This window comes from Mytilus galloprovincialis, chromosome 5 (assembly GCF_965363235.1).
Source record: "Mytilus galloprovincialis chromosome 5, xbMytGall1.hap1.1, whole genome shotgun sequence".
Taxonomy (NCBI): Eukaryota; Metazoa; Mollusca; class Bivalvia; order Mytilida; family Mytilidae; genus Mytilus; species Mytilus galloprovincialis.
Window position 1 is genome coordinate 14,149,000 of NC_134842.1, and position 23,580 is coordinate 14,172,579.

At 31.7% G+C, this 23,580-nt stretch overlaps 1 protein-coding gene and 2 long non-coding RNA genes across 6 annotated transcripts; 1 reads left to right on the plus strand and 2 right to left on the minus strand.

Annotated features, from left to right (window-relative positions):
* Positions 1 to 1,420: 1,420 nt before the first annotated feature.
* On the minus strand, positions 1,421 to 7,747 carry LOC143075214 (BTB/POZ domain-containing protein 2-like). Of its 3 annotated transcripts, none has more exons than XM_076250559.1 (3): positions 7,714 to 7,747; positions 6,153 to 6,435; positions 1,421 to 3,257 (listed from the first exon to the last, which is right to left on the minus strand). In XM_076250559.1, exons 1-3 carry the CDS (start codon positions 7,736 to 7,738, stop codon positions 1,910 to 1,912), a joined length of 1,656 nt encoding a protein of 551 aa, XP_076106674.1. In that variant the 5' UTR covers positions 7,739 to 7,747; the 3' UTR covers positions 1,421 to 1,909. The 3 variants fall into 3 exon arrangements, with proteins under 3 accessions (XP_076106674.1, XP_076106677.1, XP_076106676.1); XM_076250562.1 differs by lacking the exon at positions 7,714 to 7,747 and adding an exon at positions 7,556 to 7,702; XM_076250561.1 differs by lacking the exon at positions 7,714 to 7,747 and adding an exon at positions 7,374 to 7,522.
* A 6,105-nt stretch (positions 7,748 to 13,852) lies between these two features.
* Positions 13,853 to 20,181, minus strand: LOC143075216 (uncharacterized). 2 transcript variants are annotated; one of them, XR_012978260.1, is made up of 3 exons: positions 20,123 to 20,181; positions 17,111 to 17,413; positions 13,853 to 16,664 (listed from the first exon to the last, which is right to left on the minus strand). It is a non-coding gene; the product is annotated as an uncharacterized LOC143075216 (long non-coding RNA). The 2 variants fall into 2 exon arrangements; XR_012978261.1 differs by lacking the exon at positions 20,123 to 20,181 and adding an exon at positions 19,403 to 19,531.
* Positions 20,182 to 21,369: 1,188 nt separating this feature from the next.
* LOC143074337 (uncharacterized) lies at positions 21,370 to 22,660 on the plus strand. Its single transcript, XR_012977805.1, has 2 exons — positions 21,370 to 21,613; positions 22,421 to 22,660. It is a non-coding gene; the product is annotated as an uncharacterized LOC143074337 (long non-coding RNA).
* Positions 22,661 to 23,580: the final 920 nt, after the last annotated feature.

The window sequence follows — 23,580 nt, forward strand, 5'->3', positions numbered from 1 at the left end:
TAACAATTTGACAATTTAGTAGTGTCAACCCTGTGGTTATGACCCGTGTATATAGCATATTTATCCTGAATACAACGTTTGGTGGTGCGCCTGTCAGATGCGGAACGTACATATAAGGTAATAGGTAACAGGTGAATATACTATTGGTATCGGTAGCGGACTCGACCCGGAACTTCTTAATTATTGGCAATATTAATTACGTGGAAAACAAAAGGGCCTGGAGTGGTGTAATTTTTAATCTACACCTTTGTTCTATATTAGTTATATATAAAGTTGAATTCTGTGATTTGTCGTTTTTACGTGATGACGGCTGACAAATTGGACCTCGTAATTTTAGTATTATAGATATATATATATATATATGAGTCTGAAAGATTGTGTAACAATACCGATAAATAGATGGAAAACAAAACACTAAAAAGTGTTGAATATCATTGCACAAAGATGGAAAAACTGAACAGATGATATAAATTATACTATAATTGCAAATATTTCGGCTCAACAAATGGCCTTCTTCGGTGACAAAAGTTTTAACATATATATATATATAATGATCAATGTACAACCATGACTGATTACACTTATTTAAATCTTACTATGTACAGTGAACATAGTAAGATTTAAATAAGTGTAATCAGTCATGGTTGTAATAAGATTTAGATGTGTATGTCCAAATATATGAGTTTGGTTAAAAAATGCCAGGTTTACACTTGGGTTTTGTTAAGCCAAGGTTCATTGTACAATTGTAACTAATAAATTACTCTCAACATGATTAAAATATTTTTCATTCTGACAAACAAAATATACTTAACATAGCCTTCTACATGAATCTACAAAATTTTCAATACATGAATCAAACCAAGTCAACAAACTGATTTTGATTGGTATATATAGCAGGCATATACTCTGTTAACTACACCTCTATAAATGATCAACACATTCAAAAATATGCAATGAAATCTTAATAGCAGCCTACTTCAAAGATATGACAGAATTCCCTAACTAATCATATTCCACATGAGTCCCTCGTGTTTTGAAGCAATGACACAATAATGAAGCAGTATGGAATTATAATTTTAACTACAGTATTCTACCAATCAGTCAATGTACATTTGGTCACCGCTAACAGGAAAATGTGATTCACATGACAACCATGCAAACCATACCAACAGAATAAAAAGTTGTTGGCGGGCGTTTACAAACTGTGTACATTTTAGAACATTTAGCTTAAGCTTAAGCTTATTCAAACAATTCCAATACTGTCAAAGTAATTTTCTTTATGAGTTACAGTTACTAATTATTTGCCATCATTTCATGGATTTTTAAAATTACCTCATCACCCTATGACAACAAAAATTAAAACTATTTAAAAAATTAAAAACAAAAACTTCAATGCAAATCAAATGAACCAGTTATTCTAGATCTCCACAGTCAATATATTTATATGTATGCATATAAAATAAAAACAAAACTAACAAATCTACTATTTTCCACACATCTTAAAAATAAACCTTGTCCCAGAAATTTCATTTGAAGCTGTTGCAGTGGGTTTGACTAAAAGTGGCCTCTTGATTTCATTAAAATTAGATGTACAGTTTCATAGTACTACAGTTTAGTTTATGAATGAAAAAAGAATACAACTATTTTCTATGACAAATGAAATCTGCAATCTATTACTTCAACAGAACCTTGTGATGATAATGTTACTCTCCGGAGGTAGGATTTATACAGTAAGACTTTTTAGCATCCAACTGTTACCTATTTTCCCTTTGGTCTCTACTGGATAGATGTTTCACTGGTTATCATACCACATCTCCTACCTTTTTTTTTTATTACAAAATCCAATCTTTTCATTCCATTCTTGAACTATCAGCATCTTAATTTACGATTTTTCATTTTTTTTGTAATCTTAAACTTTTTCAAAGATAAGTCCTGGAAATTGTCCAATTTCCTTTGAGGTTAGGTTTAGACAAGTTATGTCTGTAACAAAATCTATCTGAAGGCCATTTTTCAAAACAGGTGAAACGCCTTTTACCCCATAGAAACTAGCTTGCCCTTTAAATAATGCTCTAATAGTATAGACTTTCGCAGACTCAATCATTACTGCTGGGCTCACAATAAGTTCATAAACTTTTGTAGCGCCATCTGAACTCATGCTTGTTTTCAATGCATAAACTCTTTGTAGATCAGAACCTCTAATTCCAGTATCTACTAGGATTTCTAGCTCTATTTCATAAGATCCTGGCCTCTGGTGACTTCCATAGATCAGCATTCCATGTAATTTTAGATTTTCGGAGGATATGAATGATACGCCATCTTTGTTATCTCTGGTATATGCTTTCCCGCTCTGAGTTGCTTCAAATCTTTCTACGATAATGCGCTGCTCCCTCTCAATAAAGTATCCCAATCTAACTCTTTCCCTGTGTTCCAAAGAATACCTCTGTACTGCTTCAACAGGCCGTATACAATCAGTAACTTCAGGAATATCTTGTGATGATCGTGAAGAATTTGAGGTTTCCATTGGATTGGAACGAGGATGCAGCACTCTGGTATTATTGCTTTGCATTGGAAATGATGTAAATGAACTAGGAAGACCTTGGGTGGCTCCATACGAAGTGCTGCTTGCCCCATGATCAAATACACGACTGTTACTATTCGATGTCAATGTACTTGACACTGAATTTGAATCATCTGGAGTAGCGACCAATCCACGCTTTTTCTTGATAAGTCCGGAGTTATTGCCTAACTCAGCTAATTCTTCCATTATATCAACATAACTTTCACTACTAAGAAATTTTTTACACTTTTCTTTCACATACTTGTGTTCCATTAAACCAAACCGCACAAGTTTTACGATATCTCCAAGTACTTGGTTCTGATGTGGTAAATTTATACTCAAATTTTGACGAATACACTCTTTTTCTGACCACTTGACCAAAGTCTCAAAGATAAGTTCTTCTTTTACATTAAAACGGTCATCTGCAATTATTGCTAGCAAATGCTGTGGTTGCAATTGTAAGAAACCACTGGTTTCAATCACCTGCTGTGGGAATTTAAATATAAATTCTACACATTTGTCTTTCAGTTGACTATCAGCAGCATGGTTCAGGACGATACATACACTCTCTATGGACACACCAGTTTTCATCTTCTGCATACACAGAGCCTCTAAACCAGATATCTTGTATTTCTTGGCTGCGGCCAGTAAACCTGCAGCATCACTATCATCAACATCAACACTGTCACAATAAATGAAGCTGAAATAAAATAAATAAAGGATAAAATACTTGTGTCAACTTAAATTATACTAAAATTTCCACAGAATAGGGCTTATAGATTTTTGTCCTACAATTTATAAATCAAACAGTTAACAATTTCATAGAGAAAATTTTAAAGCAAGAAAAAGCTATGATTCATTTTTATCATCTTATTTTATTCCTGCAGACCTTTCTGCCAGAAGTTAAATTTACCTGTGTTACAAAAATCAATAAAAAAGATGGTTTTCAAATTATCTTCATAATATGTCTCACAATGTAAATTGCACAATTTTCATAGAATATCATTTTACCTCAAGAATTTTTTACAAAATATTATATATATATATATCATATATATGTAACACTCCCAAACGTGTCCTTCCCCCTAAACGTGTCCAATTCCCCCAAACGTGTCTATTTTCCCCAAAAGTGTCCGATTTCATAACCCCCAAACGTGTCCGATAATTGTAATTCACCAAAACATGTCCACTGTTAAACTCCAGAACGCTCACATCTTTTAGCGCTAACACATGTATGTCCTAAATGAAATCGATAACGTTTACGAAACAGTTGATGAGCAACAGCCATTTATTAGAATTAGTTTGTTCAATGCCGGTTTATAATGTTTATCATAATTGCAAATTAAATCTGTATCATATGAATTAACTTTTGACTGAAATTGCTTATTGTCCAGTTGCAAGTATTTCATGCTCATTAAGAGAGAACATACAAAAAGTCATAGGTAGTGCATTTGAATTAATCGTTTACTGTGTAAATTATTTGTTTATTAAAAACTCCAGTGATGTCTTTTATATTAATCCAACGGCAATCTTTCAGCAAAATTTACTTCCATTTTTTCAACAGTTCTGATATTTTAAAAGCTCATCAAATTATAAACTGTTCATCAGTTGTTTTTAATAAATTTTGGGTTTCGAGCATGTTAAGACACACGATCAAGAACATAACGTCCACTGCCAAATATTTCATGCATTATTTGAACGACATCATGTTAACAATACATACACTGTAGATAGGTTCTATAAATGTATTATCATACCGGGATATAAACAGACACCAGGTAAGAATGGCACAATAAAAATGTATTTTTACTAGCAATGGTTTTATAGATTTATTTTATCAAGATGATTATTATATGATCCACACTGGTTGTTAATTATCGTATTAATTGCAAATTTGATTTGTACTGTATCTATTAACCGTTTAGACTGTTGATTGCGTATTGTCCAGTTGCAAGTACTTCATGCATATTACGAGGGAACATACAAGTTTAAATGTTTTTACAGTTGTACTGAATAAATTAACTTTAAACTGATGATTGTGTATTGTCCAGTTGCAAGTATTTCATGCATATTTAGAGAGAACATACAAGTTTTAATGATTTTACATTCCTAGTGTATAAATTAACTTTAGACTGTTGATTGCGTATTGTTTCATGCATATTTATAGAGAAAATAAAAGCTTTAATTTCGCAGAGAAAGGGACATTTTGACCAGGTATATGTACAGTTTAAATAAAAAATATTTGCTCACAATTTACATACCACATAACCAAAATGACGCCCCCACTTTTACCCAGTTTTAATTCCGGTTTAAATAAGACCTTACGACTTTATCTTTATTCTTTTTAACGAAATGGTATAATTATTATACGTTATTAATGAAATAGCAAGAAACCAAATAACGCTTGATATGGACACGTTTGGGGGATTGGACACGTTTGGGGGTTAGTTGAAAAAATGGACACGTTTGGGCGTTTTTACAATTGGCACGCTGTGGCGCCCATACATTTTTTGCAGTTCAGTGACGTCGATGTTGGACACGTTTGGGGGGAAGGCACGTTTCTGAGTGTTACATATATATGATATATATAGTGTCTAAAAATAGCAACAATCAACATTCAATCTATCTAGGTGTGGATCAGTTTGTAAATAACTGATGCAGTTACTAAATTAAATTATATAAGTGTCTTAGACACTTTTATCATATATATATATGATATATATATAATATTTCGTTAAAAATTCTTGAGGTAAAAAAATATTCTATGAAAATTGTGCAATTTACATTGTGAGACATATTATGATATATATATATATGAAACTACTATTAGAATGAATAAAAAAAAATATATATTATAAAAACATTTAACAACACACTTTATAAGAAAAATTTCATTGAATATATAGCAGTTTGACAAACACTTATTTTGATCATTGAGAAGCTTAATATTTCCTTATCAACATGATCAATACAGTGAAATTAAAACGTTCAGATGATTTATACAGAGTTATCTCCCGACTCCCTGCACATGTTATGAACCCCTTAAACCTGCTGTATTTCTTTGTCCTGTCCTAAGTTATGAACCTGTTGTTCAAAAGTGTTTTTTGGTTATTTATATAGATTAGGCCGTTGGTTTTCCTGTTTGAATGGTTTTACCCTAGTCATTTTGGGGCCTTTTAGAGCTTGCCATTTGGTGTGAGCCAAGGCTCCATGTTAAAGACCGTTCTTATACCTACAAGTATAATGGTTTACTTTTTAAAATTATGACTTGGATGGAGAGTTGTCTCATTGACACACTTTTTAATTATAGGTATATGATGTACTTAATACTACTTGTTGTATATGATTGATCAATTTTCCTATTTTGCATAACCAACATGCGACTGTCATACAAAAGTGAGAGGTTTAGCTAGCTATAAAACCAGGTTTAATCCACAACTTTCTACATCAGAAAATGCCTGTACCAAGTCAGGATTATGACAGATGTTATCAATTCATTTGATGTGTTTGAGCTTTTGATTTTGCCATTGGACTTTCGGTTTTGAATTTCGCCTGAATTCAATATTTTTGTGATTTTACTTTCTACATAGCCTACCTCAACATTTTACCAAAGACAGCAGGTTCAATATCAGGTATACTGATTACACCTGACGATGCTTGGCTGGTTAACAAACTCTCAAAAACCTGACTGCGACTGATTAGAATTGTCCTATGCGCCAACAACATCGTTGATTTGACATTGAAGGTCACATCAGTGTGTACAGAGTTGTCAAGCATGTAACGATTGCATTCTATAATAGACTTTCCTGTCCTCCAGTCTTCACCAGCACTAGCCATTCTGGCAACCTTGACCTCTGTTTCTTCTGTTATGTTGGCTGCTGCAATTAAGGAATTAAATGCATCAGTATTTTTTTATTTGCTTAAATTTTTATGAAAATATCTGTTACATAATAAATAGTATTTTTAGTGCCAATTTCTAAATAAAAAACTTACATAGTTGCATCCTACTAAGGGTGTCGATTAGGCCAAATAAAATAATATGTGTGTTTCCTATTACATCTTTGAAAAAAATAGGGTAGGTAGGTAGGGAAATCTTTTTATTTTACAATTTATTTTTACATTGAGTCAATGGGAGAGAGATTCTGACTTTATCCGTGCTGATTGAAAAATGACAAAAAAACAATTTAAAGTAGGCTATTTTTAAGCTTAAAATATCAGGTAGGTAGGGAAATAGGAAACACACCTATAATTTTATATGGCCTTTAGGTTTGTAACCTTTGTAATTCCAAAATTCTTAAGGGACCTTGATATATAAAATTATATACAAGTTATTGTACATGTGCATTACAGTGCATATAAGAATATTCATGAAGACATATAAAGGCTTATAATAAATGTTGTGAACTGTATTGATTTACAATAGATATCTGCACACCAATAGGTGATTTAAACTAAGAAACTGAGTTGATTGATTTAGATGAAACTCCTGTGTTAATTTGTTTAGTTTTTTTCTGTTGTCTTCTGATGTCTGAACACTTGAAAAAATGTACATAAAAATTAAGGTAAGTTTGTAATTGTGTGCACATAAATATTAACTTTTCTAGTTTAATATGTACTCAAGAGTAGAGTTTTCAGGTGTAAACACAGCCATGTTTGTCAATTTTTTTATGAGCTCTGAGTATTTCCCTTGATATATATTGGATATATCATAACAGGACAGCAACCCAACATAAAAATAACCAAACCTAATAACTTTAGAGTCATAAATTATTTCTCCAAAAGTAAAATTATTTTATCATGTTTATGGACTACCTACCCATTTTTTTTATTGAGGGATACTGCAAGAAGACAGGGAATAACTTGTTTTCTGTTTTGTTGTTGAGGGGATGTAGGTTAGTATTATGATGCACTGAACACGATTACGAGACTGCTCACATCTAACAATGTCTAAATATTGAAATAAAAGATGCAAATACAAGGAAGTAAAAAAGAATTTACATGAAATTTGAGATGAGTTAAGCAGATGTAGTGTCGTGTGAAGATAAATTTGATTCTAAAATGTATTTTCTCTTTACTGTCAGGTCTTAGAACTTATAGCATTTTGCATTCTACAAAATGTTTCTGATTTACAACACAGCGGAAAGAGAGATACTTACTTCCCCTTTTCATGAGTGGTCTCATGAGGTGTCCCCTAAGACCACTAAACCGAGATAAACCAAAACGATCATAAACAGTTTAGACATATTGAATTTGAAAAAAAATCATCAAACACACCTTGGACTTTTATACTAACGTTAGTATAATATCCTTGAAAACATATAGATTTAGTTAAAAATACAGCTGTAGATCAATTATTCCATTATGATAATAAATTAAACCGTGGCTTCTTTTTAAGGTAGATTCATGGTATACCGCCATCTTGGATTGAACAATATTGCCTAAATCTGCAAATTTGGAGACAGATTTGCAATTTGATGGTTAGATTGTTTAATAATATAAAGAAAACTCGGCAATTTATTGTATAATTCAAAATAATTAAACAAATATCATTTTATTTTGCTTTTTGAATTATTTTTTTCAAATGAGCCATTTAAGGGAAGATAACTCTTTTAGTAAAAAAAATTATACTGGACAGATAGGGAATTTTTTTCTTTTTACTTGTAGCAAGAAAACAAGTTCGGTGACTCCATTTTTTCTTTTTATTTTCTTAAAATATATTACAAAACCTATCTTTTCACAATTTATTTCAAAATTCTATCTCATAGATTATTTTTTATGCACACAATTGTGTTTTTCCATTAACAATCTAACCAAATTTAGGCAATTTTCAACGACTCATAGCTTGAAAAATAGCACGGTGACCCCTACTTTTTATTATATTTTTGAAAAGAGCATATTAAAATCTTCATTCTGGCTAAGTATAAGAAAATTCTGTCTCAAAAAAGATTTACTTATGATCTACCTTAAGAGTGCATAAAAAGTCTTTAGATAAACTCAGAAGATGTAGTTTGAGACGATGAGAGACATGAGACAACTCTCCATCCAAGTCACAATTTATGAAGGATAAATTGTTTCGCTGAGCGCAAATGGATACGACCGCAGATGTCCAACCATGAAAAGTTGGGGTCAAAATGGACATAGTATTCACGCTTGATACAGGCCGTCTGAATTGGGATTGAAATTAAATTTTTGACACATTTATAATAGGTTTCTGACACAGATTAACTGTAGTCAAAGAACTTCAAATTGGTTATATGATTTAAATTTATATTTGCAATACACTATGCTGTTGCGAATTACCCCCCCCCCCCCAAAAAAAAGTCTTTGTGCAATACACTATGCTGTTGAATATTAACCCCACCACCCCCAAAAAAAAATATTTGAAAAAATTTTCTTTTTATTTCTGAAATCTGAAATGAGAAAAATTGCCCCCCCCCCTTCCATTTTTATTCACCTCCCCCTTTCTCTTATTAAAAAAAAATAATTTCCCTCGAGAAATGGTCAGTATCTCATTTCAAATTACTAATGGAGTTTGTAACCATAATTACCCAGTTGAATACATCATAAAAGTCTTAAAATATAAAATGACATACATAGTCATGGCTAAAATTGATATTAATCAATAGTAACTGCTAAAAATAAATTGACAGCTAATCACCTCAAGACAATCATCATCACTTAAAACATAATTTACAAGCAGTGTAAGGGAGGTAGTCAGAAATTGTTCTTTAAAATTGATTTGGATTACCTCTCTTACACTGCTTTTAAATTGTCTCAATTGTCCTTTTACAAGAAAAAAATTCTTTTATTTCCCCCTTTTTTGCCAATAATTCCTAAATGGTTTAAGCCATAACCCCTCAAATTAAATCCTAACCATCCCTACGCAAGTTATTGTCTTGAAACTACAAAAATGCTTATTTGAGCCCCTTTTTTACCCCTAATTCCTTAACGTTTGGGACCATTTCCCCAAAAATCAATCCTAACCTTCCTTTAGTTGTTATAAACCTTGTGTTAAAAGTTATTGATTTCTATTTACTTTTACTAAAGTTATTATCAGGAAATCATGTGTCTAACAAAAGTGCAAACAAATGTAGCAGGTTTGGACGTTTAAATATAGGTACAAACCTTCAGCCATACCTGAAACATAAGTGTAACATCACAAGTTAACATAGAAAGACACACTATGAAATATCAATTGAAATAACTTAACTCTTTCAAAAGACATATTAACACAAGTGAACATACACTGAACGAATACATTCGATATATGGCACAATGTAAATACAAAATTTTTAAAATAAGGGGAGAATAAATAAAGGCAAACAGCTAGTAGCATAAAAATTCCAGAAAGTCAACCATAACCTTGAACAAATAACATTATTAATTTTAATACTTCGTCTACTGTACAGTGAGCCAGGATCCCAGGCTAAATTTGGACCATGCAGTGCTTGCGTATAGTGTGTTATTCCTCTGCTTTTTATTTCATGTGTCACTTTTTTATTTGTTTAGCGTTTTTGGTTGCTTATACCTGCTGTTCTTATCATTCCAACTTGTGCTATGTTTTAAGATATGCTTTATTTTCCATACTACGCTTTTTTAAATATTTCATCTATGGTATTTTAATTACAATGCACATTATGTTGAAAATTATCGTTTTCCTGACTTTTGCATATGTGTATTTTTTTTAATTTTTTTTTTTGGTTTTTCAGTCGATTTGAAGAGCACGCTTAGAGTTTCGTGTTAATAAAGTTTATTGAATATCGACTTAAGTAAGTTAAAAATTTGAATTTGAACTTTGAATGGTTTTGATAAACTTATATTTATATTATCTACATCTATTTCTTTGATGGTCAAGTATATTTAGATTATTTTTTTATTTCGATCTAAATACAGAAAAATGTTAATAACATTTTACTAGCGAAATCTTGCAAAACCACCTGAAACGATTCAATTCGGAGTGAAAAATGCCGTCTTCAAATTCCATCCCGTAATTAGTAAATTTATAAACATAAATTCATAAAAACACAAACAGCACTCTGTGATGAAGATATACAAGCAGACGAAAAGAAGAATAATTGGAATTACACAAGTTCACGTTGTACTTTTCACTATTAATGACGTCTGTGCACAAATCCAATGGATTTTGGATGTTTTCCGATTGATTTCTTAGTCTTAAATACATGATTTTTTTATAAGTTGTTATTGGCTTTCAGAACTATTTTTCAGTAACTACGAGTACACTCAGATCTCTATTTTGTTTCTCAGTTAGAATTTTTATTTGTTGTTTTGTGCTTTGCAATTTCAACTGTGTTTAATAGATTGTTGTCATGATCTGCTGTTATACAGCGTACTGTCCCAGACGAGGGGAGGGTTGCAAGCCCGCAATGTGTTTACACCCGCAACATTATATAATAGCATATCGTTTGTTGCAGTTTATTATATTATTGTTTTTCGTTTATCATTTAATATAGTTTGTTATTGTGTTGTGCTTTTTTACCAGGTTAGGACGAGGTTGGGCGCCTTCTAACATGTCCAATACCGTTTCACTCTGTATGTATATATATACATGTACCTATCCCAAGCCAAAAACCTGTAATTCAGTTGGTTGTCGTTTGTTGCTGTATGTCATTTTTGTTTTGTTTTGCTTTTGTTTTATTGTTTTGTATAATATAAATCAGGACGTTAGTTCTCTCGTATATATGAACTGTTTTTCACTTGTCACGGAAGGTATATTCTTTATTACATATTTGATTTAATCAGGTAAAAAATAGTCTATATAGAAATATTTATCAAAATGTAAACACAGGATCAAAACTGTATCGTATGCCCTTATGGCTTGATATGCAGTTGTGTGATTAGCTCATTGTAGAGGAAGCAACACAGTGATCTATAACTACGTCTTGTTGTCTCTGGTGGAGAGTAGTCGCATTATTAATCACGGCCACATCTTATCTTTATATTGAAATTAAACTCAATATTTGTTGAATTAACATGGCAGATGTAAGATGAATCCAAATGCTTAAAGTCTTTTCTCTTTTCAGTAACTGAGAGGATATGTTTTGTTTTTTTAGTTCTTACTCGGTGTTTTTTTTTCGGAATGCTTTTCATGTATACTTCTTTGTCTAATCTCAACGCGTTTTGTTAATTTAAGAAATTTTGATTTTGGTTTTGATGGAAGATCTCTTTCATACAGTACTTAGATATATAACTGCAAGATTTAAATAGACTATTTATTGTTGGTCCATGTGTTTGCCTGGTCTGTTTACGACATCGGGTTGCTGTCTCATGGAGATATACCAATCATATTATGACATTTTTCTTCAAGTCTCGTTTATTGATGACTCGGTACGGGGCGCCGAATGGGACTCTTGTGGTTTTGTACAAAATTCAATTCTGTCATAACAAAATCATTTTTGTCTTACAAAACTATGTGCTACAGACTTGTTTTGTGAGAACTTCAATTTTGTGATGAAAAAATTCATTTGTGTAGACAAAATTAATTTTTGTCATGACAAAATTCATTTTTGTAGACAAAATTCATATTTGTCATGACAAAAGTCAATTTTGTCTAAAAGGTATGCAAATATAAACATATTTGCATAAAATATAAACATATTTGCATACAAAATTGACTTTTGTTACCTGATATGGAAATTAAATCACAAAAGTCAATTGTGTGAGGTAAGATTCAATTTTGTGAGACAAAATTGACTTTTGTGAGACAAAATTAACTTTTGTGAGACAAAATTGACTTTTGTGAGACAAAATTGATTTTTGTGAGACAAAATTCAATTTTGTGAGACAAATTCAATTTTGTGAGACCAAATTCAATTTTGTGAGACAAAATTCAATTTTGTGAGACAAAATTTAATTTTGTGAGACAAAATTCAATTTTGTCAATTTTGTTGAGACAAAAGTCAATTTTGTTAATTTTGTTGAGACAAAAGTCAATTCTGTCAATTTTGTTGAGACAAAAATCAATTTTGTTGAGACAAAAGTCAATTTTGTTAATTTTGTTGAGACAAAAGTCAATTTTGTCAATTTTGTTGAGACAAAATTCATTTTTGTCAATTTTGTGTAACAAAAGTCGATTTTGTATGCAAATTAGTTCACAGAAACCAAACTAAACTAATTTGAATACAAAATTGACTTTTGTCGCCCAATTTTCAAATTAGGTAACAAAATTCAAGTCTGTGTAACAAAAATGAATTTTGTCATGACAAAAGTGACTTTTGTCCGCTGATAGATAATTTTGTATGACAAAATTTTACATTTGTAGTATGATACAAATTTTGTTAAACTGAACTTATTTTTATTGAACAAAAGTCACTTTTGTCCGTACAAAATTGAATTTTGAGTACAAAACCACAAGAGTCCCATTCGGCGCCCCGTACTCGGTTCATTTTAGCTATACGGTAGTGTTTAACAAACCATGCTTCTCTTTCATGCGACAGATTCCTTTATTGGTAATTCGTTATAAGGCTCTAGACCTCAATAATAAAAAGCAACTAAATTTAAAGTTGAATCATTGTTTTCTTCTACTTATACAGAATATATGGTTTATATAGCTCAGTCTAGTTTTCTATGTTTTGTTTTGTGTACTGTTGTTGTGGTCTTAAGATGGGTTGTTTTGTCATGGCGTATTGTTCAATATTGAATATCCCGTTAGAATTTTCCGCTTATCTTTCTTCTTCACAACTTTCTTTTGTTTGCATAGTATAATTTTACCCTGGTGGGGTTCGTGTTGCTCAGTCTAGTTTTCTATGTTGTGTTTTGTATACTGTTGTTGTCTGAAGATGTTGTTTTTTTGTCATATCGTTTGTTTGTCATGGACTTATGCACGACTTTGAATATCCCTTTGGGATTTTCCGCTTATCTTTTTTCTTCATTATTTTGAATATGGTATACTACTCTGGTGCATCCTCTGTTGCGCTTCCAATTGTTTCTCAAATTCTTATCTCTTAACCATTTCCTCCATTCTTGGCGTTTAACGGGTTCGTGGTCTTTTCTAGCTTAAAGTTTGTATCCTCAGTGTATTTCCTTACACTTTCCCATATACTATGGTATTTTACATACACCTTAACCTTACTTAATAAAATACTCAATTGAAATATTTGACTCATAAGCTAATAATGGAGTGTTTTATATTAAATATGATTGAAAATCAAATGGTCGTACCCTAAAAACGATATAATAATAATAAACTACAACAAATAACTACTGAAGCACGGAATATCATGGTTACAAAAAAATAAATTGCTCACCTTCAACTTATTTTACAGAAATAGCATAGCGCTGATTTTTGTTTTTTTATTAAGATGTTACAAAGAAGTTTTATTTACATATATAATGTCTTTCGTCTTTTCACAATTTCATGCATACTTATAATTTATACAATTTTACATTATATATAAAGTTATACATAGTAAATATTTTGTTTTTCTTTTCACTACTCGTATATAATCTTTGTTTTTGATATTCGCTTGAATTAATTCTATTAGATCAACTATTGTTCATTGCGTTTGATATTACTCACAAGCTTGCAGTTGTAAAATCTAGTCTGAATCTTTCAATTATGCTTTATTTTCCTCGTTATTTTCACTCTTGAATCGAATTATTAATGCCATCTTTTATCTGAACATACTATCTATCCGTCTTCTCAAAAATCATTCGCTTTCGATACTCGCATCTGTTTAATGCTTTCGAGTTGGTATTACCGCGTGTTATAAAATGTTGACCGGCGGGTTCTTTGTGATTTTGACAAATTTATCATTTTAATCGGACTTCATTCCAGACACCTTGACGCCAAAGTTCACAGCCCTTAATTTTGGAATTAAACACGGAACTATTTCAACTTTTTCAAAATAAATTTTACTCAGATTTCTTATTTGCTACTACTAGAAGTAATGTTTTGACAATGAGCTATATGCAAGAAACTTGAAAAAACCAAATATGCCCCATAAATGTAGAAATTAAAAAACAACAACATCACATCACCATATTGTGTAATTCGGAGGGTTAAGATGAATTCCATTTGATTATAATATGTACCCAACTAAAAAACCAACGGAAGACTATTTTAATAGAATATTTATTTTTTTCTAACTTCTTTTTCTCTTTTTATTTTGAGTTAATCTAAATTTGGAGTAATGAGTAATGACTAAGATGTATGTAAAATACGTATTTTAGGTTTGAACAAGATGTTTGTTACCAATCGGTCTTTAAAACAAGACGTATATAGTTATACTAATCACTTACTTTTTTATAAATTTTCTACTCAATTACGGTACATTTTTTAGTTGAATGTGTAATAAGGGAGATAGCCTGTAAATTCTTTGAAATAACCATGATATACACTGATATACGTATAAATATAACATGAACTTAATTCTAATTTACTCAGCATTGGTATCAGTTCTGTTCATGTGTTGTTTTAAAATTTCGCTCCATTTTATATTTTACAAACAGATGTATATGTTCATTTTGTAATTGTTGTTATTAATGATAGTCCAAATTTCTGGACTTTATTTTAAAAAAACTTGCTTTAAGACTTTCTTATTGATTATTACAATTTGATTGTGATCACCGAGATATGAGGCTTAATGAAATAGACAGTCCCCGTCCGTCGAACCACACCTACAACTCTAAAAGTTTACAACCTTAGTGAGTAATATACCCAGCCATTCCTCAACAACTAACCAAGGTTCAACTGCAAGGTCAGGTCAGGCGCCAAGAACGTACGCATCTTACTTGAATGCATAGAACGATTTCTTTGAGAGGATCCTAGTGTGTTGGTTTATTTAGGGTTATCATGTTTGTTCTTCTTTTTACCAGATTTGCAATCGGTGCCTGCGTTCGCTCTTGGTGCCTTTGTGACTACCTTTCAAACAGTAGTCCTGGGAATTGACCACCTTCTGATGTTGTTAAATTCAAACCTAATTCGTCATTTGTAATAAAATATACCGATACTCCATTTTTAGACACATTTGAAATACCGTTTGTACCAAAATAACTGGGAGGTCCCTCAAATAATGCTCTTATTGTGTAGACCCTTTCACTTTGTATTCTAATAGAAGGTTCAAGATCGAATTCGTATGGTGTTGTGGAACCGTTTGTTGTTATATCTCTTTCTGACGAATGCATTAGAGATAACTGACCACCTAGATCTTCGAATATTTCTAAATGTATATGATAATCCCCCTCCCCCTCACAGCTTCCATAAAGATATATGGAACGAAGATTTACATTTTGTAAAGTCAAAAACGAAATTGATTCAGGTGTATGAATATCGTATGTTTTGCCTCTAACATACGAGTTATTAGCAAACCGACATATTTTAAATCGATCTGATCGACGAGTGAATACAGATGGAATTTGCTCCATTTCTGGAACATTGTGATCAGATTCTGGTACAGGTTCGGGTTCGCCATCAACAGAAAGGTTTGTACCGTCTAGAACTTCAACGTGAGGTCTTAAATATTCTATTGGTCGAGCCTCGGCTCCACATGTCTTATGCGAATGCACACCTCTGGAATTTTGAAATGGTCTTGGTAAGTTCAAAGATTCCGAACCGCGATGCATATTCTCGTCAATATGCGATGCTATATTTTCTACTATATCAATATATTGTTCTTGCGGTAAAAACTTTTTACAAATGTTTAATAAATACGCTCTATCCATTCTACCATAACGAATTAATGTTAATATATCGCCTAAAACTTTCCACTGATTTTCCAGAAGTATATCAATTCCTTGTCTTTGACATTCTCGTTCAGACCACAACACAACAGCGTCAAATATGTTTTCTTCTCGAGCACCTAGTCTATTATCGGATATAATCAATTTAATATTATCTGGCGACAGTTCCTTGAAGCCATCTGATTCCAATACCTCTAGCGAATACCGAAATATATAATCCAAGCAAAGTTTTACTGTCCCGTCGTCGTCGGCATAACTAAGTATAATACACACGTTATCTATGGACATTTTTGTTTTTAATCTCTGTAAGCAACGTCTAACTAAGTCGGTCACTAAGTATTTTCGGGCGGCATACAGAAGTTCGTAAGCGTCTTCTTCATTGAGCCTGGTTTGATCATAATACATATACCTAAAATATAAAAAAGAAGTACAAAATTCAACCGTAATACTATGAATCAGAAATCGGAATATTTCGTTAATTTAATTTGGTATAGATTATAACAAATCTGTTCAACCACCATTCTTAAAATTGATACACCCTAAATTAATTGATATAGCAATATGTCTACAGTTTAACCTTAGGTTATGCTTTTATTATTAACGTGACTGTCCCATGCATGTTAGCAGAATAGATCGGCGCTCACAAACTTGTTTAACCCCGATATATATAAATGTCTGTCCCATGCATGCAATTTAGTGGAATGTGATTCAGTGGTTGTTACTGGTTGCTGTTTGTCATTTTAGATTTGTTAATAATGTTTTAACCTAAATCTAAATCGAGTAGATGGTTCTCATTTGTAATTGTTGACCATTGTTCAAGTTGGGGTCTAAAAAAATGATAAAAGTAGTACTCACTCTAATAGCTTCCGGAAAGAATTTGGGTTTACATCAGGTATTTCAATCGTATCTGAATGTTCATGTAACGGACCAACTATCATAGCTTCAAACACCTCACTACGCGTTATAAGTATGTATTTATGAGCCGAGAATTCCTGCTTCTCATCTCCAGAACCCACGATGAACGCTATATCACAATGAAGTTGGTGTTCAAGCATATATCTGTTGCATTCAGCTGTACTCTTTCCTTTTCTCCAATCAAAATTATCTGGAGCTTGAATCCCATCATCCATGGTTAACTGATGTAATTTAGTTTCTTATCTGGAAGAAAAGCAAATCTAGCAATCAAATACAGTACATGTAATGATAATAAACATATTTAAGCAACATCGATGCTATGAACCAACCAACCTGACTTTGATTTCAAAAAGTATAGTTTTCCTATTTATAAATTATTACATTAAACACTTCTTATTTTTCAGTTTAATCCAGTTGAAAGCTCTCTTTAATAACCAGGCCATACTGTTCAAGGGGGTTAGTAAAAGTACATGCACTAGTGTCTTATTTTGAAGATCCTTTTCTAACAGGTTGTTGTTATTTAAAAACTATAATCAGCAGTTAAGTAATTAAACTGAAAAGTATTCTTTTTTTTAGAAAATTTCAATAACCGAAATAAAATCATGTATCTTTGAATAAAGGACATCAGTGTATTTACGTCAATGACACAACAACCAAACGACAAAAACTTTCGTGTTGGCAAAAAGTCTATTTAAGAATAGCTGGCTAAAAAATTACGAAAATTAACATTAATTGTCAACGGATTAAAATAAATTCAACTATTTAAAATGAATAGACAGCATACAATGCAATGACTAAACATTTTATTGGCAATAAATCCTGGGTCTGTTTGTCGTTTTTGTAGATCTGGTACTGCTGATATTTTTTTTTTTATGTACAGCTTCTGCCTATATACATACCAGGTATATCATTCTTTTCGAGATAGTTGGCAAAAACAAGAAAAATTTTCAACATTGTAATTTAAGGGCTTTTTAAACTCATTAAGAAAAAATAACTGGACAAAGATCCTCTGGCATATATATATATATAAATATATAAAAAGTTCTATGGGAAGTTGAAACAGAAAACCGACAGTGAGAAAATATGAATGGCAAATGTATTAAACTTCCTAAAGTATACTTCCTGTTGGCATCTTTATTAAAACTGGGTTTAACTTTAATTAATAATAGTTCAACATATTCTTGGTTAATACAGAACAGTCTACACAACAAAAACTTTAAAAGTATAGAAATTACCCATGCATGCATTACCGTAGTGTAATACAGTTGAAAATTACATCTACAACATACTAGTATATAAACATGACTTACTACACCAAGTAGATTTTGAAATATTTATAAACCAAGAATCAAGAGATGTGTTGGTGCATGGTTCACATTATAACATAACATATATATGACCAAATGATGACCATAATATATAACAACGGACGGTCGTGTTCGTGAAAAAAAAGTTTATTTGTCAAATGCAGCATCTATTTCATATTTTGAAATGAACGTTTCAAAACCCTCTGAATCTGATTGTTGATAAATACGTCAAATAAATAACCAGATGATTGAATCCACCCCACTGCTATCTACTAAGTTCCTCAAGTGGATAGTGGGGGCTGGTTTTAATCAAACTGAAAAATAACTAACAAATAAATACTTTTGAAATTAAACAAAATAAGAATACACGATAATCAAGCAAATCATTAAATGACTACTTTTTAAATAAATGTACAAATCTGAGTACAGATTAACCGCGGTTCAGAAGAGCGACAATTTGATCAATAGGCATACCCGTAGCCAGGGGGTCGGGGTTCGGATGACCCCCCCCCCCCCCCTTGAAAACAAATAATGACTGTTAAAGTCAACGTTCTGTTCGAATTGTAACTGTTAAAGTCGAGTTTTTGAGGCCAAATATTAACCCCCCTTTGGAAATTCCTGGCTACTGGCCTGCTAGGTATGTTTTTTGTATGATACATGTTTAAATTTTAAGTGAAAGCAAGTTAATGCTGTTTAAAAAACTTTTAAACAAATTAATCATGTTAACAGGATACAGATGTAAACTTGAGGGAGAAAGTTTGTATACGACATGTATATCTAGTAAATAATGCATATTTGATAAAAGTTAATTTTGGATGATTTTATGCTGCCTCTCAGATACTTTTAGATTATATTGAATATTTAATTATCTATTGAATTTGCCTTACAATTTACCCCCAAAAAATCGATCAAACACAGAACTTACCAATCAAAGCAACTTTCCCAGTTTCCGGCTTCTGTCCGCACGGTTTTAGGCTTCTGTCAGTTTTAATGTGTTTAAATAGTTCATGAAATCATTTATATATAATATATTTTGAATAGGAATTATATAATAAACTTTCTAAAAAAGTGACACATGTACGCCTTGAATTACATGACGACACAGATCAACTGCGTACTTTTTAGAGTTGAATATATACGCAAGGAGTGGTTCGCTTTGTTTGACTGCTGTTATATCATATATAAACAATCGCAATGATATTAAAGTGGATCTCTTTTTACGTTGTAAAACGAGTCATTATACACTCAAGAATAGTCCAACTATGTATTGAAAGAATACGAAGAAGAACGAATACATTGTGTCATCGCTATATTTGAAGCTTACCATGGGTTTTAATAATTAATACAAATAAATGGATTTTTTTTTAAATATTGGCGTTTATATTGAATACAGACAGGCATTTTTATAAATAAATTCCTTATTTAGTTTTGGAATCATTGATTGTTTGTTTGAAAATTTTTATATTTCTAGCAATATTCAAAAGTAAAACCGAATGTGTAAACTTCCGCAATTTATATGAACTTGACGGAAAATTTACACGCTTTGTTCTTGTATCAATCCCTTGTTCAAAAATATGACACTAAGTTAGTTCCGTTATACTGTTTAAGATATTGAAAAGGAAACTTAATTACGTATCGGATTTACCTTTTTGATGAGTATTCCAAAACATTCCTAAATAATATGTAATTTTTGTTTTAATTTATTTTTAGCAAAGGGGATTTTCTTTTTCAAAGCGAGGCCAGATACATCTAAAACCCGATTAATTGCAACAAACAAATACTAGGTAAATGAAAATAATTTTATTGAATTTTTTGAAATACTTAAGGCTTTTCTACCTCAGACATAGATTACATTAGCTGTATTTGGCAAAACTTTTAGGAATTTTGGTCCTAAATGCTCTTCAACTTCGTACTTTATTTGGCCTTTTTAACTTTTTTTGGATTCGAGCGTGCCGTCACTGATGAGTCTTTTGTAGACGAACTTGACGCGCGTCTGGCGTATACTAAATTTAGTCCTGGTATCTATGATGAGTTTATTTATTATTAGGTATACAATTTATAGTGTGCGATAATATTTTACATTTACATTTTTTACCCTCTCTGCCGTGGTATTTGCCAAAAAAAATACTCCTTCTCAACATGATATATCTCTTCAATATCCCAGTCAGCAGACTAACAGTGGGCCAACGTTGGCAAATGGTCGGCCCGTTGGTCGACCGTTGGTGTTGGCTTCACAACATTGGCCCAACGTTGGCAAATTGTCGGTCCGTTGGTCGCAAGTTTATGTTGGCTGCACAACATTGGCCCAACGTTGGCAAATTGTCGGTCCGTTGGTCACAAGTTTATGTTGGCTGCACAACATTGGCCCAACGTTGGCAAATTGTCGGTACATTGGTCGCACGTTGGTGTCGGCTGCACAACATTGGCCCAACGTTGGTCTGTTGTTGTAAATTCATATTATTATCTCATGTTGGTTATAAATAATCGGGCAAATGTTGGCATTATGTTAGTAGCAACATAGGGCCGATATGAAATTTTGTTAATAGAATTGATAATATAATATTTTACGCTTTATTTCTCTTGGGAGGCGGATAATTTCGATTGCAGCAGGCTTTATGAAAAGTTAATGTTATACCGAAAGTGTTTATCAACTGAAATTACATTTACAACTCTATGTTGGGCCAATGCTGGCCCAACGTTGCGTGATTATATATTATACTCTATATATAAGTCAGGTAAAATTTATACTGGAATATCATTACTGTAATAAAAAAATATGTATATCGTAAACATAGATTGCCTGGTTAAAAATTAAAATTTATTGCAATCATTATTTATAATAGCTTTATTCATTAAACTTTGTGAAACATAATACATGTAATAGCAATTATATGCAGAGTGATATTTGATACAGCCAGTCTGTTAATCAAGCCCATTCTGATAGAAGGTTGACCATATGTTCGACAAATTTCAAAGATAGTTGCTATGGTAATTAAGTTTATAGGAAATCTGAATGTAATGGGATGGTCACTTTTGTGATTATTTTCTGTTGTGTATTTGTAAGAGAGCAGCGATACGAAGAAAACAAAAAGAGAAAATCATGTCATCTGAGATTCAAAGAGAAAGATAGTAACATGTAAGTTGTAACTTTAAAAAATCTGATATATACGATTCAGAATGACAATACAATATGATTTTTGAATCTGAGGGATGTTGTTAAAAATCAAAACATATATTAATTTCTATCATTTTATAATGCTGATCTTGAAGTTTATACGTTTCGGCGAAATATTTTCTAGATTTTAAATCATTTCAATCCTATTAATTATCATGAAATATTTGCCACTGAACATTAGTATCTTCAAACAAATGGTAAAATATATAAATCTATAACCACAACATGTATGATCATTACTGAAGTTAATGGAATAAAATTGTCTTAAGATGTACCTTATTCCGTAATTTTTTTCAAAAACGTGGTATAATGATTTCTACTTCATTAAAATATAAATGAATTTGTTAGTTTTATTGTATTTCTAAATCGCATGCAAACAGATACGATATATTTGTGAAACCTAATCATATACACACTTGAATGTGTAACAATGTTTTTATATATCAAATATATAACTGTTCATTAATACACATCTAAATTATTCTTTATATATCATGTATATTACGAATATATAAAGCATGATACCGAATTCTGAAATAATAGTAATAAGGGTTTGTTATACCCACAAATCCGTCTAATACTAATGAATTTCTGACCATTAGACAAATAACCAATATAAAACAAAATGGTTATTTAAGATTTTATTTTGTATTAAATAGTGTTTAAACTATTTAGAATATACATTAATTCATATTACATATCTAGAAGGGAGATCACGCATGCATTAGGCAAATACGCAATTCAAGTTTACTTATAACTTTATTACAGAGTCGGTTAGAAAAAAAAACATAGCTGTAAAGAGTCTTCGGATAAGGAAATAGATGATGCAGCTAAAGATTGGCGGCGCTTAAGCCTTGACAGAGAAGGTGGCAAGAAACAGAGAAGAGAAAAAAAGAATAACAATTATAAATAATAATGACACTGTTGAAGTTCAAATTGAGGAGGACACTAATAGTGGTGACGACCAATGATATTAAATTTAAAATAAATAAAGTTTCATCTTCTGAATTATTTAATTTTCATTCTGGATCTGGAACCAATACAACTAAAATTACATCTCCGAAAAAACTATTTGTTTGATCGCCTAACCATAAGCCATACGTCATTTGTTCTGTTAAAGAAATAAATGAAATTGATATGAAAAAAGAAGATGTGGTATGATTGCTAATGAGACAACTCTTTACAAGACACCAAATGACACAGAGTTTATCTGGTCGATCCATCAAACATTGCCAAAGAAATATCTTAGCGTCACACAATAAATAAAATTAAAGAGGCAAAGTTCATGAAAAAAACAAGGACAGTAACAACAATGGGTAATACAAAAATACAGAATTGCTACCTTAAACTTTGGCAGTTTGGATTACAAAAAAAGATCAAATGCTCTCCGGGATATTTATCATATACAGCTCCTCATGCAGCATCCATTGTAATTTGGTTGAAACAATAGACCAACGTATTGCCAACATAAAAATGAGAAATACCTACCTTGGACCAACATAGTGCCAACATAAGAAAAGATATTTCTACGTTGGTCCAACGTTGTGCCAACATGGATTTCGTTTTTCATACAATGGGCCAACGTTGGCTCTATGTATTGCATATAACCGTACAACGTTGGGCCAACATGAAGCCATCATGTTGGGCCAACGTAGGCCCACTTTGCACTTATACGTTGGGCCAACGTTAAAATACAACGATGGGCCAATGCAATGATATACGTTGTGCCAATGTTGGGCCAACATACTCATGAAATGATTTTACTTTGTAGTCGCGTATTATTTTTGAAACATTCACTGTTTAAAAGGGTGAATTTTCTGTGTAAAGTCAATAATTATGTAGACTTTTGAAGCCCAAACTTTCTAAAGCCTTAAATACGCAAATGAAAGATCTAAACACTATAACAATACAGAACGACATGCTTATGA

Coding starts and splice junctions, on each gene's coding strand:
- LOC143075214 (XM_076250559.1), bottom strand. CDS start 7,738: ATGAGACCACTCATGAAAAGGGGAA. Junction 6,436..7,713: donor ACCACTCATGAAAAGGGGAA/GTAAGTATCTCT, acceptor CCTTAATTGCAG/CAGCCAACATAACAGAAGAA. Junction 3,258..6,152: donor GTCTTTGGTAAAATGTTGAG/GTAGGCTATGTA, acceptor ATTTTATTTCAG/CTTCATTTATTGTGACAGTG.